Genomic DNA, 15,980 nt, shown 5'->3' on the forward strand with positions numbered 1-15,980 from the left:
TCGTGTGCTGGGAGAGGTTAAAGAGTCAAGAGCGTTATCTGTGATAGGTTATTAAAACCTGCAACCTTTGGCTTCCTCACAGATCACGAACCTCTCTTGCGTCATTGCGGTCTGTGATCCAGAGGAGGCGCGATTTGGTTCCTCCGTTTGCACTCGTTCAGCCGGCTGGACATCTCCGAGAGATGCTGCCAGGTACTAAACGGCATACAAATAAATACAAAAAAACACAACCCTGTCACGAAGCGGAAGAGATGGAGTTGCAGGAATTGAACCGAACTGCTTTGTGCACACGGTAACGCGCGCGTCGATGAGCACAGGACAAGAAGTAAGTTACATAAACACAGACACACAACCGGCTTTAGAGACATCAAATGCGTTTTCTTATGTGTGTGAGGTGTCAGATGGGTATTCTGTTTGAACTAAAGACTGGTAAGATTGAATTCAATTAAAATATCCGCGTTAAACGGTGGTGAATGTCTCTGGATGAAAACCTCAGAGCTGTGCATGATGTGGGGGAAGAAAACCTACGGGGCAGCCGTTTGAAATGGTCATCAATTATCAATGTGTTGCGCATCATGAGGAGATGGGTGATGCTTCATATGCGCTCAGATAATCATATCTGTAGGTAATTAACTGAAAGAAATGTGTAGCAGTAGTGTTGATGTGAGCAGAACATCTCTGATTCGGTGCTTTGAGCTTGTGTGATGCTACGATTTTCTGGGGTGGGGGTCTGGGGGATGTCTCTGTTTTACTCGTTGTGTTGTGCTACAGCATTGGCAGTATAGTGAACAAAGATTAATATTTATTTTTGTTATAAGTGCAGTATTACATTTAAAAACTTTGGTAACACTTTAGGTCACCATTCAAAGTCTTAACAAGCCATTAACTAATGCTGCTAGCTTAATAGTTAGCTGTTTATTAACAGTGGTATTAATAAGTTTAGGTTTTAGGATCAGGGATGCAGAATAAGGTCATACTGTATAATAACTACTAAAAAACAGCTATTATCTTAGTAATAATAAGTAGACCCACACGGAATCTGCACACACAGAAATGCGCAGTTTTTAGCCCATCATTGAGTATTCATTTACTTATATAAATGTGTGTAAATTAATATTCATTCAGTTTTTAAATTAATTTCAGTGATGTTATTGATTAATATGAAAGTGTTCATTTGATTTATGTACAATAACATTTGTAAAGTAATATATAAGGCTTTTAGGAGATATATTAAATGAGAGGCTTGCTTTGTTTACCAAATAAATGGATCTAGATGGATTTGCATTGCATTTCATTAATTAAAAGTTAAAAATGTATTACTTTTTATTTCATATGTTAAGTTTTTTGTTACATTTTCTTAATGGTGCATCACAGAAGTGCAAGTTACCTTCACTGACACAGCCCCATACCATGACAGACCTTGGCTTTTGGACTTGCTGGATGATTCTTTTCTTCTTTGGTCCGGAGCACACAGTGTCCATTTCTCCCAAAATACCTGAAATACTGATTCATCTGACCACAGTACACATTTCCACTGTGTGATGGTCCATCACATATGCCTGCCAGCCCAGAGAAGTCGACAGCGCTTCTGGACACTGTTAACATAGGGCTTCCTTTAGGTGCAGTACAGTTTTCACTGGCATTTGTGGATGTAACTCTGTATTGTGATACTTGACAAAGGTTTGCTGCAGTAGTCCTGAGCCCATGTGGTGATCTGGCTTAGAGATGAATGAGGATTCTTGATGCAGCGCCGCCTGAGGGATAGTTCAGCTTAGGCTTGCATCCTTGTCCTTTACACACTGAAATTCCTCCAGACTCCTTGAATCTTTTTATTAGGAATTTAGGAACTTTTTTAAAACATTTGAATAATTGTATCAAGTATTTGTTGGCAAACTGGTGATCTAGGACTAGACCTTTCAGAAAAGAAGATATTTTGAAGAAAGCTGCAAAACTGTACCAACTGGCTTCCATTATATCCTACTATGGAGGTCAATGGTTAAAGTTTTTCAGCTTTCTTCAAATTATGTTATTTTGTATTCTACAGAAGATTGAAACTCATAGGTTTGGAACCACTTGAGGGTGAATAAACAGTGTGAAAAATCACTTTAGGCCCAGTCTACATTCCCAGACCAATTAATCTTAAATTGACATGGGAAGATGAAGAAGTATGTTGTTTTCTCAGTCCTCGATATGCATTTAAATGAGTTTATATGAACCAGATTGGTGCGACTATATTGTGAGAAGAATATTCCTACTTCATAATAGTGCAATAGCAGCATGGTTGGCAAAGTTATACTGTAAAAGTAGCAAAGAGTTTGTAGCGCTCTTGTAGCTGAAACAGCAGCCAATTGTGAGATTGCTCTTAGGTTGAATGTTTAAATCCTGTTAAAAAGGTGCAGGCGACACGGTGGCACAGTGGGAAGCACAATCGCCTCACTGCAGGAAGTTAGCTGATTTGAGTCTCAGCTGGGTTTCAGTTGGCGTTTCTGTGTGGAGTTTGCATGTTCTCCCCATGTTGGCGTGGATTTCCTCCGGGTGCTCCGGTTTCCCCCACAGTCCAAACACATGTGCTATAGGGGAATTGGGTAGGCTAAATTGTCTGTAGTGAATGAGTGTGAATGAGAGCGTAAGGACAAGTCCACCATTCCAAGTCTATACAAAATTTAGCATTTTATCCAACAGCTAGACATAGGCCTATTATTATTAGTGCTGTTTTATCATATGTTAAAGAAATAACAATAATAAAAACCTACTCATAATAAGTTTTAACATCTACAGAATCGTGAGAAAATCTTGATTCTCATTTTAGCCAGAATCGTGCAGCCTTCCTGAAAAGCTTGATCAGCTACTTCTGGTTATTTTGATAATAGCTCCGTTAAATAGTAGGCAATATACAATAAAGAATTATAAAAATGTAAATATAAAATTACTAAAACATACAACAGAAAAGTAGAAAATTAAGTCTTTCAGTAGATACATATGAATTATATCCTCATTAATATCATTATCACTATAAGTAGTGCTGTAGTTCATATCCTTATGTCCATATTGGCCATCCCTACCCTGAAGCACTATAAACAATGCTGGGTTCCACACAATTGATTTGTGTTGGGACAACATGAAGGAATTAAGTTCACTTATTAGTTTTTACCAATTAAAGTGGAGTGAATATAAAACAGTTAAGTTGTCCCCTAAAAAGAATTGTGTTTAAATAAGTAGTTTGAATAAAACAGCAAACATCATATTTTTGAGTATATGTGCCACACATATAAAGCCTGTTCAGTACTGAATGATTGCTGCAGTCCACAGATATGATTGTGTGTCCAATAATATAAACATTCATTCAAATATTCACATTCATGATCTCATCTAACTTCATGCTTTCTGTCTTTTAGTGGCTGCTCCTGACCTCCTTGATCCCAAAACAGCCGTGCACAACTCCAAACCACGTCTGTCATTCTCAGCTCCGCCGGTGCTGCTGAAGACTCCAGAGGACTGTGAGATTCGAGTGACCGTCATGCGTTGGAAGACGGTGCTCAGTGTCTTCCTGCTGGTGGTGCTTTACCTGATCCTCGGAGCAACTGTGTTTAAGGAGCTGGAACAGCCTTATGAGACGTTACAGAAACTGAACATCCTGATGGAAAAGCTGGAGTTCCTCGAGCAGCACCCCTGCGTCAATTCATCAGACCTGGAAAACTTAGTCAAGGTGAAACAGCAGACTTGCACACAGACCAAATATTGGACCAAACACATATTGGGCTACTTGGGTGACATATTGTAGGTTCACACTTGGCAGTTTTGTATTTATTAAAGGTGCTGAATGTAAGTTGATTCTTCTAAAGCATAAAATACCATAATATGTTTATGAAACATGTTAAGTGCTCATGCTTGTATGCATTGTAACACATTTTTAGGCGAGCTGTTTAAAGGTGCAGTAGGTGATCTGCCTAAATGCAAACTGGTTAGCATAATATCTTTAAAACACAGTCCCACCCCTGCCGTCCAAAGCCATGCCTCCTGAAATCATGAGCGCGCACATTAAAGATGACAGATCTTAAACCCACTAGATCATGTCATTCACAAAACTTTATAGTACATTATAATACTACAATTCCAAATGAGAAAGTGTGTTATATCATCACGTTTCAGTTGTGTATCAGCAGAACTTGTCATAATGTGCAATATTTCATGCATGCAAGGATCGCTGGTCTCTCTCTCTCACACACTTTGTCCTAAAGCCACTACTGTATGATTACTGTATGTACAGTTGAAGTCAGAATTCTTCTTCTTTTTTAAATATTTCCCAAATGATGTTTAACAGAGCAAGGAAATGTTCACAGTATGTCTGATAATATTTTTTCTTCTGGAGAAAGTCTTATCAGTTTTATTTCGGCTAGAATAAAAGCAGTTAATATTATTATTATTAGCCCCTTTAAGCTATATTTATTTTCGATAGTCTACAGAATAAACCATCATTATACAATGACTTGCCTAATTACCCTAACCTGCCTAGTTAACCTAATTACCCTAGTTAAGCCTTTAAATGTGACTTTAAGCTGTATAGAAGTGTCTTGAAGAATATCTAGTCTAATATTATTTACTGTCATCATGACAAAGAGAAAATAAATCAGTTATTAGAGATGAGTTATTAACACTATTATGATTAGAAATGTGTTGAAGAAATCTGCTCTCCGTTAAACAGAAATTGGGGGAAAAAATAAACAGGGGGGCTAATAATTCAGGGGGGCTAATAGTTCTGAGTTCAACTGTATTTAGGTACAGAAACTGAATGATCTGATGTAAAAAACTGTCAGTGTGGAAAATAATTGCAATTACTCTCTGTTAAAGCTACAAATGTTTTTGTTTCATTCACTCTTGAATGCTTTACACAGTAACAGAGCTTGTGCAACTTCCAGGTGATAAACCTTCACTGTGTAATGGATGAACTTACCTAACCCAACCACAAATCATTTATCTCTGGGGGCTTTTTTTGTATGTGAGAATGTGTGAGTTTAGAAGCATTCTGTGACACTTTCACAATATTGCTGTATTAGTTTGAGCTCAGCGGACCTGCTGCTCTGCCATCGGCTTGATTTCAGTGTGAGACGATCAGTCACAGATAGGGAAGTGTTTGAGAAATCTGCTATTTATTATTTTTAAATTAGAAACGTTTAGAAACAGAGCCATTGAATTAAATGTGCATGCAAATATGAATATTTTACATCTGATTATACAAACGGTTTTCTCTTATTACAGCAGGTGGTGTCAGCGTTGCGGGCAGGAATTAACCCGTCAGGAAACTCATCCAATCAAAGCAGTTTATGGGACCTTAGCAATTCCTTCTTCTTCTCTGGAACAGTTATTACAACTATAGGTACTAAAGTACACAAACAAGCACGTTTGCAATCATTGACTGTTCTGAACATGCATGCTCAACTGTACTCTAGTAAACCCTACAGTTTCTATATGAACTCTGAGTATTTTGAAGTGAATGTCTAACAGTCAAACTGTTTAAAGATCAAACCTATAACATTTATAAACGTCACATTTAGGTCAGATAAAGTGCATGTGCTTTACCTACAGATAGTTTAATGCATACAACACTCACTTTACTTGACATAACGCACTCACCATTAAATTCAGAACGTTCTTTCCTCCTTGCTGATTCTGTTTCAGGTGCTTTTGCTCTCTAGATTTGCTCTTACTGCTATTCTGTTCTAGACATGTTACCGTGCAGTGTATGATGATATTGGGCTGAATTTGCTTCATCTAAGACACTTTCCTGCAGCTTAGGTCACTGCTCCTGCGGGAGCCGGCTGGAATCTTACAGTAGCTGATCACATTTAAACAATTTACATTCATGAAAAAAATGGCTCAACTAGAAAGTTTGGTTGCCAGTTAAACAGGGTTTGTCAGATAACTAAAGCTGCTGTATGTAAGCTGTTGACACTTCTAAAAGCATAACAATTCCATAATGTGTCTGTAGAAATTTAAGAAACATGCTTAGTGAATATATATGTGTATCTAAAAAAAACAGTGCTAATATCAGGGATTTCCTAATTCTTTGCATGTTTGTCACATTTCAGTGTTTCAGATCATCAAATAAATGAAAACATAAAACAGATGACACAAGTGAACACATCATGCAGTTTTAAATGAAAGTTTTTATTATTATGAAGGAAAATACAAAATTGTAAAAGCAAAACTGTAAAAAAGTGTTTGCCAATTTCAAAGGCGACAACCACTGAAAAGAACATAAAGGCACGTCTCAGTTTAGCCAGAAAACGTCTTGATGATCCCACTTTTTTGGGAAAAACTCATCGTGAACAGAATTGTTTGGAAGGTGTGTTTGTTTTTGTGTACCAAAATACCCTGAAGGAGGATATCTGAACATCTGTTAGTGACCTCAAGCTGCAGCAAACTCAAGCTGAAACACACAAGCAAGTGCACTTCTGAATTAAGACTTTGGAGTGGCCAAGTCAAAGTCCTGACCTGAATCCTAATGAAATGCTGTGGCATGACTATAAAAAAAGGCAGTTCATGCTGGAAATCTCTCCAATGTGGCTGAATTACAACAATTCTGCAAAGATGAGTGGGTCAAAATTCCTGCACAGCGCTGGAACAGACTCACTGCAAGTTATGGAAATCACTTGGTTGCAGTTGCTGCTGCTAAGGGTGGCCCAAACAGTTATTAGCTTTAGGGCGCAAACACTTTTTCACACAGGGCTATGTCGTTTTGTCGTTTGTTTACGCTTAATAATTAAAACCTTAATTTTAAAACTGCATGATGTGTTTACTTGTGTTCTCTTTGACTGATACTTAAATGCGTTTGATGATCTGTGACAAACAGTCAGCGCCAATAGCCTAGTGGTACTGTGCACTGGCATACAGCACAGAAGTGCTCACGGTGACCTGAGTTTGATTTCCAGTTTGAGGTCCTTTGCCGATCCTTCTCCTCTCTCTGCTCCCAGTGCTTTCCTGTCTGAAATCTCTTCTGTTGTATATCATAATAAAGGTGAAAACCCATGAAATAAATAATTATATAAAAGGTGAGACATATGCAAAAATAAAACATTTACAAGGGGGCAAAAAGTTTTTCACACCGCTGTAAAACTGTTAGGATTATTACACGTACGCTAAGCAGTGACCTGAAATTGTAGGTTGTTCTCCAGTTTTGATATCCACTGTAAAGTATTTCAAGATGTGTATTTGTTTGAACAGGAATTTATTTAGCGCTTTATTTTACAGCTCTGTTTTACATAATGTATTGCATTGTATTAGTATTAGATAAACTGTGTAATCACTAGATACTATTCCTAATCTTTTATCATGTTTAACACTAGGTAAAAAGATATTTTGAAGAATGCTGGTTGTTGGGACCCATCGACTTCCATAGTACCAATATCACTTTGACCCATGTAGTCTTAACCCAGTATCAACACTATAAAATAAAGTCAAACCTGTTTCTGGATAGATAAATACATGTTTTGTTTCCTTTATTCACTCCAGGATTTGGGAATATCTCGCCACACACAGAAGTCGGACGCATCTTCTGTATTATTTATGCTTTGCTGGGAATTCCTCTGTTCGGATTCTTACTGGCAGGAGTGGGAGACCAGCTCGGAACAATCTTCGGAAAGGCAATTGCCAAAGTGGAAGGAATGATTGATGTGAGTTAAAGCATTTTTCATTATTATTCATATTTATACTACTATTATTCAGGCTAGTGCTGCACGGTGGCACAGTGGGTAGCATGTTCACAGCAAGAAGGTCGCTGGTTCGAGCCTCGGCTGGGCCAGTTGCCATTTCAGTTTGGAGTTTGCATGTTCTCCCCATGTTGGTGTGGGTTTCCTCCAGGTGCTCCGGTTTCCCCCGCAGTCCAAACACATGCTCTATAGGGGAATCGGGAAGGCTAAAATGTCCATAGTGTATGAGTGTGAATGGGTGTATGTGGATGTTTCCCAGTCATGGGTTGCAGGCATCCGCTGCGTAAAATTTAATAATAAAGGGACTAAGCCAAAAAGAAAATGAATGAATATTTAGGCTACTGATATTGGAAGTTATGAAAAAAAAACATGACATTTTTATGATTAACAACAGAACTTTTTTTATTTTTATTTTAAAAAGCATTTTTTATTATTATTGTTTTTTTATTAAGCATTTATAATTTTTTAAATTGTTTTTAAGTTGACAAATTAAGGATGTTCTCTTATCAATAACCAAAAAAGGTACTGTATAAAAACCACACTGAAAACACAAGGCCCGAAGTAGAAACTCAATGGAAAAGCTATGTGCTTTGTAACTCTGCAGGTCTTTTATATGCTCAAAAATGAACACTGCACACTAAAAGAAGATGAAAGTGTATGAAAGCATATTATATTAAAAGCATATTTTATTCTCTGTTCTGAAGAAATCATAGCTGTCCTCCTTTAAGTATTAATTTAGCATATTTTAAGCACTCTTGCTCTGATAATCAGACAAATGCTTTAGATTCTGCACTGGGCTTATCAGTAGAATTCAAGTGTTTCTGTGACAGCTCACACAGGCCTAAAGGCACTGTAGACTGCAGCTCTTTATGAATTGGGTTTAGAAATATTAATAAATTAAAAAGAAGAAATTAATTCAGGTGGCATGGTGGCTCAGTGGTTAGCACTGTTGCCTCACAGCAAGAAGATTGCTGGTTCGAGTCCTGCTAGGCCTGTGGATTCTGTGAGCATGTTCTCCCCGTGTTGGTGTGGGTTTCCTCCAGGTGCTCCGGTTTCCCCCACAGTCCAAACACATGCGCTATAGGGGAACTGATCAACTAAACTGGCCGTAGTGTATGAGTGAATGAGTGTGTATGGATGTTTCTCAGTACTGGGTTCCAGCTGGAAGGGCATCCGCTGTGTAAAACATATGCTGGAATAGTTGGTGGTTCATTCCACTGTGGCGACCTCTAAAACAGAGATTAAGCCGAATGAAAATGAATGAATGAAATTAATTCAATGAAGCTTGGTGGATTTTGAACACATTCATTGATCACCTGACACAGATATAAATGCTTGGATCACATTGGAATAAACAAATGTGCTTGGAGACGCAGGTGAACAATATTGAGTTCTCATGAAAGCCTCTTCACACAGTGAACTCTTTTCTCCAGTTCTTTGGAAGATTCGTAAAGTGCACGAGTGGCTGTCTGTCACATCATATTCTCAGCACTGCAGACCGTTCCAGTTCTTCATCCGTGCTCTGTCTACTCTTAGCACAGCCCTTCAGAGCAGATATAGTCACATTCAGCATCTCTGTATTCTGTAAAAGCAGCACAGGTTCACCGAGGCTCCGGATGCTTGCTGATCAAACATGTTCCACTTAACTGATTCCATTTGGTCTGTTCGGGTCACATTTCTCCACATCCTCAGCAGATTTCCTGAATCTTCTGTTTATTAAAAAATGATAAAGAAGACATGTTAATGATTCCTTCTTATTTTCCTGTCCTGATGTCATAATTAAATCCTTTTTGTTCCCATTAGGACAGACAGTTTAAGTATATCTTTTGAAAACAAAATAAGAAAGTCCTGAAAGTCTTCAGGATTACAGCGTAGTCGATAATTCATTCATTCATTCATTCATTCATTTTCCTTCGGCTTACTCCCTTTATTTATCAGGGGTCACCACAGCGGAATGAACCACCAACTTATCCAGCATATGTTTTACACAGCAGAAGCACTTCCGTCTGCAACCCAGTACTGGGAAACACCCATACACACTCATTCACACTCATACACTGGCCAATTTAGTTTATTCAATTCCTCAATAGCACATGTGCACTGTAAAAAGTGATTAGTTACTTAAAGCGAGTAAACCAATTGCCTTAAAAGCAACAAGTTTACTTTACAAAGATAACGTAAGTAAATCCATTGTCACTTTATTTTAAATAAAAGTATCTAATCACTTTTTTCCCCAATACACCTGTATTATATATATATTTCCAGCTTTTCTGTATCTAGCAAAATGACATACAGTAAAATAAATCTGCTCTTCCAGACTCCAGTGTGTCTACTACATTCAACACAGGCTATAATTGTAGATTTTATTGCACCAAATATTTAATATTGTAATAATTACAGTATTATTATTTGAATACAGATGTGCTAAAATAGTCTGACACTGTAAAAAGGGTTTAGTTAACTTAAAGAAAAAGTAAGTACAATTAGCATAATTATATAAATTAAGTCGACTTAACAGTTACAATGGGTTTACTTTATGTTTGTAAAGTAAACTTGTTGCTTTTAAGGCAATTGGTTTACTTGCTTTACGTAACTAATCACTTTTTGTAGTGTGTTTTGGACTGTGGGGGAAACTGGAGCACCCAGAGGAAACCCACGCCAACACGGGGAGAACATGCAAACTCCACACTGAAATCCTGACTGACTCAGCCGTGACTTGCACCAGCAACCTCTTTGCTGTGAGGCCACGTTGCTAACCATTGAGCCACCATGCCGCCCCTAATAGATAATTATCTCAATAAAGATCTTTAAAACTATATGACACGTCCAATAACTGTTCAATATAATTGTGGAATATATAAGTGTAGTGTAGTCGCTACTCAGTGCACTCTAACGACCACTCCTCCATCATTGAAAGCATGACAAGCATGTGTGTGATCATTCTCTGGGTGAATACCTACTGCACTATCCACATTTTGATTGATGTCTTTTGGACCAGTAGCTTTTGAGAAAAGATGGTAAAAGTACCGCCTCCGCATGTGTATAGAAGATGATAGTGTCGGGATTATTTACAGTTTTAACCCAAAGAATGAGCAGTCTGTCAGATGAAGAAGAGCCGGAGTCAGAGATTCAACTGAAGACAGTTTCATCAGCAGAAGCCAGCTTCAACACTCGCAATGAGTTCCTAGGCCGCTCTGCTTACAATCAGAAATCAATAACAATTATACTCTCACATCACGTCATTTACTGAGTCATACATATATTAACCTGATTGGTTAAAACTCAGATAGACTAGGAAAATTTCCACGTGGGGTGCGTGCGTACAATTCTGAACAATATCTCAAGCATATAAAGGTCAAACATCTGCTAGACTGTTTAGAGCTGACTCCAGACCTGTTAAAACAGATCTACAATCAAATAGAACACACACACACTTAAAATACAATCAGTTTCTGAGTGTACGCTCAGCCGTCTTTATCAACACTGGTTAAAAGCCGGTATAATCTACATTCAGGCTGTTATATCCTTACTACACAAAGTCTATCTTGAATAAAAAGCAGAATCACTTTAAAAGAAATAACCGTAAACATAGCCAAATCACTTCAGACATTTTAGATAGTATTAACTCACAGAAATGACAATAGACACAGTAGTTTCCAGTCCTCAGCCCTTCAGTTCCACTCAAGGTCTCCGTGACCTCTGACCTTTGGTGACTCCTGAAAAAACTCATAAAGAGACAGGCAGATGCACTGAACATTCTTATATTAAGCAATGTGTTAGCTTTATTCATTATTTAATAATCATCTTTAAAAAAAACAATTCTAATGAGAAACAGGATAAACGTTGGTCCATGATGAGACGGATTGGATGGTAGAAATCTGAATGCTTCAATAGGTATTAACTGTGTTCCTTACAGGATTAAATTCAAGAGTTCACACTTGACTCATGATTTACGAAAGCTTGTTTGGCATGCTGTCCCGGGAGAGAGCTCTGAGGTCAAGGGATCCTCGAGTCCAGGGCTCCCTCCCTTTGCAGGGCGAGGGGAGATTGAGCTCAGGACGATCTCAAAACTCCCCCGCAGCTAAGGCCAAGGTGAATTTCTGAGCGAGACGTCTAATAAAAAGACGTAGGTTTATTTGGTCTAAAATGTAGAGAATAATTAGGCTTTGAGAGGATACCGGGGAACCCGGGGGCAACCCACGCAGACATGGGGAGAACGTGCCAGCAGCTCCACGCAGAAACGCCAGATGTTCCAGCAAGGAGCCAAAGCCATTGGAATTCTTGCTGGTCGCTGGGCCACCGAGCCACCTATTCTGGATAAAGGTGGAAGAAGGGGAGGAGGGGGGTTTCTTCAAGACGAAGATAGTTGTAGAGAGAAAAAGAGGATATATATAGGAACTTAGGATCCTTTGATTGGAGGATCGTGATTAGCTATTGTGGGTCAGTCATAAGCACGTACTCCTCTCGAAATTAGTTTAATATATTAAACTTCACATAGTGTTCCATACAGGGCGCATATCTTCAATTCACTGGCAAAAAATGGACATTGCTTTAAGTCTTATTAAAAACAAATGTCAGAATATACTATTATTGTGTTTAACTTGGAGTTAACATTATACTTAATATATTTTTTTATTATACAACTTCATAATCATTTAGTTTTTATATCTTGTTTTTTTAATTACAGCATGACAATTTAAAGTACTAAAACATTAAATTCATGACTGACCTAACTTGACTGACCTTTTATGAATATAAACATCATCACTGCACAAAGATTAAACTGCAAACAGCGGTTGCAGCCTGTCTCTCAGGCTCACTCTGGCGGTGAGTTGCACCATGCGGTCATTACCCACAACTGACATTTAAATATTCCCATTTTTAGCATTTATTCAACAAAAGATAATTCATTTAACGATTAGTGACACCATAATATTCATTTCATAACGACTGTAATACTGTGCAATGCATAAATTAAATGCAAATGCATATTGTCAATGCTAAATGTCTCCCTTCCAGTACACCAGTGTTAAGACATTTGGCTAGGTAGCCCAGGTACACATAGTTTAGTACACTAGTGTCAAGACACAATTAAATATCACTTTTGTAGATTTCTGACAGAAAGATTTAAAGAGTTTAGTAGTAAGTGAAGCTGCTGGTGCTGTTTGTGGTGTTGTTTAATGATCCTCTGCCAATATTTCGAGATGTTGATGTGTTTTATTTCATGAGATGAACTGATTTATTATGTTGCAAACCTTTTATTATCTGGCTTTAGAATTAAAGGGTCAGCCATGGATTGATTAACAATTTACATATCTTTCTAGTCATTAATGTATCTTTGAACACCTCCATCTTTCCATCTGTGCTTTTCTTTTTCTCCTCAGAAGTGGAACGTGAGTCAAACCAAGATCCGTGTGATCTCTACTCTTCTTTTCATTCTGTTTGGTTGTCTGCTCTTCGTCACGCTGCCGGCCGTTATATTCAAACACATTGAGGGCTGGAGTGCACTGGAGTCCATCTACTTTGTCGTCATTACTTTGACAACCATTGGTTTTGGAGATTTCGTTGCAGGCGAGGCTGAGCGACGCCACCATGAAGAGAGCAGTGGTGAGCATTATGATGGACACTTATGACTGCATGTGCTTTTCTGTGTAACTTCCATCATCATGTCTTGTTGTTCAGGAGGTTCTCAGCTGGAGTATCTGGACTACTACAAGCCCCTGGTGTGGTTTTGGATCCTGGTTGGTTTAGCCTACTTCGCAGCTGTTCTCAGTATGATTGGGGACTGGTTCCGGGTTATCTCCAAGAAAACAAAAGAAGAGGTGTGTTTTCATTCAATTCAATTCAATCCATCTTTATTTCCGCAATAAGTTAAGGAATTGTTAAACAACGATGCAAGGCTTTAAAGCAGAGGTTCTCAACCTTGTTCTTGGAGATCTACCATACTGCAGAGAACACAACTGAACCAACTAATCTGGATCTGAAGGAGCACTTGATAATTACAGACTTGTTATGTTGATCAGGGTTGAAACTCTGAAGATCTCCAGGTTTGGGACCACTGCAAGTCAACTTGAAATAAAAACTGATTGTTTTTATATTCTATAAGGCTTAATTCAGACAAGGTTCTGTAATTTACTGACCCTCATGTCATTCCAGTTCCATAAGCTTTTCACTCATCCACTCAAGTGTCTATGAACTATATTACACACTCCAACTGCTCGCTAACACAAATTTAAAATCAGCCAATCACATGGCTGCAATTCAACGCATTTACCAGACGAGGCATTGACACGATACTCAGTTGGTACTAATGGACCCAAAGTGTGCCAAGAAAATCTCCCCCACACCATTACACCACCACCACCAGCCTGAACCGCTGATACAAGGCAGGATGGATCCATGCTTTCATGTTGTTGAGGCCAAATTGTGAGCCGACCATCCGAATGTGGCAGCAGAAATGGAGACTCATCAGACCAGGCAACGTTTCTCCAATCTTCTATTGTCCAGTTTTGGTGAGCCTGTGTGAATTGTAGCCTCAGTTTCCTGTTCTTAGCTGACAGGAGCGGCACCCGGTGTGGTCTTCTGCTGCTGTAGCCCATCCGCCTCAAGGTTGGACGTGTTGTGTGTTCAGAGATGCTCTTCTGCAGACCTCGGTTGTAACGAGTGCTTATTTGAGTTACTGTTGCCTTTCTATCAGCTGGAACCAGTCTGGCCATTCTCCTCTGACCTCTGGCATCAACAAGGCATTTGTGCCCACAGAACTGCCGCTCACTGGATATTTCCTCTTTGTCGGACCATTCTCTGTAAACCCTAGAGATGGTTGTGTGTGAAAATCCCAGTAGATCAGCAGTTTCTGAAATACTCAGATCAGCCCGTCTGGTCACTTGACGTTCAAAGTCACTTAAATCCCCTTTCTTCCCCATTCTGATGCTCGCCTTGAAATGCAGTTCCTGCCATGTGATTGGCTGATTAGAAATTTCTTTAACGAGCAGTTGGACAAGTATACCTAATAAAGTGTCTGGTGAGTTTGTATGTATGTATGTATATATGTATGTGTATATATATATATATATAGGACAAAGCAACACTATAAAACTGCTTCAAAATAACTTTAAAAGCTATGATTGCTATGATTTGTTTGTCACAGGTTGGAGAGTTTCGAGCTCATGCTGCTGAATGGACTGCTAATGTGTCCGCTGAGTTTAAAGAGACACGTCGGCGACTGAGTGTCGACATTTACGACAAATTCCAGCGTGCAACATCAATAAAACGCAAACTGTCCGCGGAAATAAATCTCAGCCCTCCTATCAATCAGCAGATGACACCAGGGAAGCGTGCGCGTTCAGTTAACCTTGGAGATGAGAGAGAAGCATATCCCTACACCTTTGCAAGAAACGGAAGTCTATTCCTCAACAGCCTCATCCCGGATTACGCTGACCATCGGGATATGACTAGAATACAAACCAAATGAACTGGAGCTAACGATATTCAAAGGACAAGCTGAGGGAATCAAAAACATGCATAAGAGAAGACAAAAGCAAGCAAGATTTCGATAAAGGAAATAGATGCCCTAACTACACTATAGTGTGGACGAAAAGCATCGTGCTGTGTTGGCGGCAATGCAGAAGTAGCAGTGCATCTGAATAAATCACTTTTGTTAGCAACATATAATGAACTATTTGTAGTTTATATAATTATAGTTATGGATTTATATACTATGGATGATTCACGATTGACGTTTTTTAAAAGCTCTTACATGCATGAATGTCTTTTTTATGATTCTGCGGCAAGACTAATATAATATAGACAACATTCATGTGACATTCACTGGATGCCAGCAGCATGTGGAAGCCAAACAGCTGCAACGGAAATGAATGGGAATGCTAATGGAGAGCTCTTTTGAGGTACAATGTCTGCAAGCATGACTTTTGGTTTGCTAGCTTAACTGAGGCACAACAATTTCCCAAAAGGAACGAGTCCTTTGTATTACTCTGTCGTCTCTGCAGGCATATGCTGCAGTGGAGTGAGGAAAATCTTTGACATTATACGCTGAACATTTCCTAGTTCAGTTTCTTGTATTGTCCACAGCCATATAAGGGACAATCGACAGGTAAGTGAATGTATATACACTGCATCGTGTCAAAGGAATCACTTATCAGTGGAGATTAGCACATACTGTATAAGAACACCACAGTGTCATTATTTTCAATAGAAGACATCTTCTCTTTACTGTTTCAACCCTAAAGCTCTTTTTAAAAGGTTGCACATTGGTTG

The 15,980-nt window shown here is 38.7% G+C and overlaps 1 protein-coding gene across 1 annotated transcript; it reads left to right on the top strand.

Annotated features, from left to right (window-relative positions):
• The first annotated feature begins 95 nt into the window (after window positions 1-95).
• kcnk2b (potassium channel, subfamily K, member 2b) lies at window positions 96-15,396 on the top strand. Its single transcript, XM_056481519.1, has 7 exons — window positions 96-325; window positions 3,396-3,706; window positions 5,257-5,374; window positions 7,510-7,670; window positions 13,091-13,313; window positions 13,389-13,528; window positions 14,854-15,396. Coding segments are annotated over exons 1-7 (1,278 nt in total). The 5' UTR covers window positions 96-324; the 3' UTR covers window positions 15,178-15,396.
• Window positions 15,397-15,980: the final 584 nt, after the last annotated feature.

This window comes from Danio aesculapii, chromosome 20, assembly GCF_903798145.1.
Source record: "Danio aesculapii chromosome 20, fDanAes4.1, whole genome shotgun sequence".
NCBI classification, from domain to species: domain Eukaryota; kingdom Metazoa; phylum Chordata; class Actinopteri; order Cypriniformes; family Danionidae; genus Danio; species Danio aesculapii.